The sequence below is a fragment of the Epinephelus moara genome, chromosome 10 (genome assembly GCF_006386435.1).
Source record: "Epinephelus moara isolate mb chromosome 10, YSFRI_EMoa_1.0, whole genome shotgun sequence".
Classification (NCBI taxonomy): domain Eukaryota; kingdom Metazoa; phylum Chordata; class Actinopteri; order Perciformes; family Serranidae; genus Epinephelus; species Epinephelus moara.
This window is the reverse complement of record NC_065515.1, coordinates 10,257,369-10,259,528: the sequence shown is the minus strand read 5'-3', so window position 1 is coordinate 10,259,528 and position 2,160 is coordinate 10,257,369. Positions and strand designations below refer to the sequence as shown.

The 2,160-nt window shown below is 36.9% G+C and overlaps 1 protein-coding gene across 1 annotated transcript in view; it reads right to left on the bottom strand.

Moving 5' to 3' along the window:
* LOC126397175 (uncharacterized) overlaps positions 1–1,329 on the bottom strand; it is a 98,437-nt gene extending 97,108 nt beyond the window's left edge. The window contains exon 1 of the mRNA XM_050055742.1: positions 1,065–1,329. Coding sequence (XP_049911699.1) covers positions 1,065–1,122 — 58 coding nt within the window. The 5' untranslated portion in view covers positions 1,123–1,329. The remainder of the gene's footprint in view (positions 1–1,064) is intronic.
* Between the last annotated feature and the right edge of the window lie 831 nt (positions 1,330–2,160).

Below are 2,160 nucleotides of genomic sequence, written 5' to 3'. Positions count from 1 at the left end.
GGTCTGCCGTACATACATGGCGGCGCAAGATGGCGACCTCTCTAAAGCAAGGCCCTTGCTATATATATATATAAAAGCATAATTATAAGGCTACGAAAACCAAACGAATTTTATTTTATAGCGATCATACACTTGTATAAACATATTAATGGGTAGAATATTCAGATTCAGATTCAGATTGACAATAAACCATGCCAAATATTACACACTGGCCCTTTAAGGAACAGTTGTAGTGAGGAACTGAAAACATGTAGAACATTAAGTTTAAAAATAACGTATTGCTCAAAAATGAAAATGGATGATCAGACCGTAATTCTGATGTAGAAGGACAGGATAAAGGAGCCTAAAGTGTGTAGGTTGCCTTGTTTTTGATTGTTAAATATGATGTGCTGTTAAAAGGGTCGGTGTTGAAGGGCCAAGATTTTAGAAGTTCACAATAGGTATTACAGCACAAGCACTTTGTGAAGGCAGTTGACTCACAGTCACGTAGACATCCCGGCCTCAATAACACATACACCAGTGTTTCCTCATGGCTGAGTTGACAGATGTGTAAAAATTGACAAAGACTAAAACTAAAGACGTTCCGCATAGTTTTATTTTATTTCAATGTTTTTTTAACTACACAATGACGTTTCAGTCACTTTTTTTTCCTGGAGTTTTTATTTTAAATTGAGTAAACTAAAATCTTTTTTTCACACCTAATCTTAGTTAATAATAATTGCAGTGTATTTTTGAACTGCTTGTAGATAGTTTGCATATACGAGCCCAGTGGTCTAACTTTACTGTACCGACTGTCTTTTACTGCATCATGTTCGGGAGTCGCAAACTCAATTTTGTTGTACAATGACAATAAAGATATCTATTTATCTATCTGAGACTGACATCACACTCTAATAGGAGAGCTACCCCTTGCTGAAAGTAAGTGCAGGAAGAATCTTAAATGAGCCTCATGTTTTTCTCTGAGGTAGGTTTAAAAACAAACATCAATAATCAGATTTCTACCACTAATGCAGAACAGTGCTCCTGATGAAATGGAAAGTAGCACCTCAGGGCGGCATACATACCTATGAATAAACTTCTGCATGACTCTGCTGCAGACAGTGGTTGGTACTCACTGCCCATATTTCACTCTTTGTTGTGGTTGAGAGACGACTACTTCCACTCACTCCTGAGTACTTCCAGATACCAGCAGTTTCTTCCACTTCCTGTTAACATTCCTCTGTTTGCTCTCGCTGAGCTTACACGGACACTGAGGGACGACTCAGCGTGTCAAAACAGAAATTTACTGCTGTTTATCTGGACTTTCTACTGCTGCACTCACTATCAGCTGATCGCTCTGTGTTTTTGTTTTTGAGGAAGTTATGAAAATGGGCAGCCAATCACAGCTGCACTCTGGAGCACGTCAGGACAGGAAGCCAGATGGAAAAAAAAAGACAGAGAAAGAGAAGCTCTCTGGTGAACTGTGTGTCTGTCAGGACTTTATAAAAACAGATGTGAGCGAGAAAGTGATAATTGTTAAACACCACAAAGGTAGATTCAGCCTCATGCACAGTTTGGTTTAAGAGAAAATAATCTAAGCTTGGCAAGATTTCATAATGAAGGAGAGACTGCTTTCTTAAAAACAGCACTGTGTTGCAACAAACCATCGTGCATGCTCACTGCTGGGAAATGACTAACAGATCTTGGAATTTCCCCACACATCTTTCTGCACATTGACAACATACAAACACCAACGGAAAGTTCCAAAGAAGCAGCGGTGACATTTATTTGTACCTTTAGCAGCCTACATCCTGTCACTGTTCCTGTCTTAAAACCTGATTTTAATTAAGTCGATGGTCTTTTAAAGCTTAAAGGTGCCCTTCAGCTTAAAATAATCTTGTTGTGGGTTCAGTACTTGAATGCACCAAAAATCGCATGAGCTTCAAAAAAGGTAAAAAAAAAAAAAAAAAAAAAAGATTGTAACGTGTCTATCAGTGTCTAGCAGCTTAATAATAACAATAATACTTAAATTTATATAATACACATTTATAATTATACTTTTAGTTCAAAAACAAACTGACAAAGTGCTTGATTAAAAAGATTGACATTATTCAAAATCCAAAAATGTAAAAATATCATAACATAAAATGATAAAATAATCCCAACAAATATCCATAATCC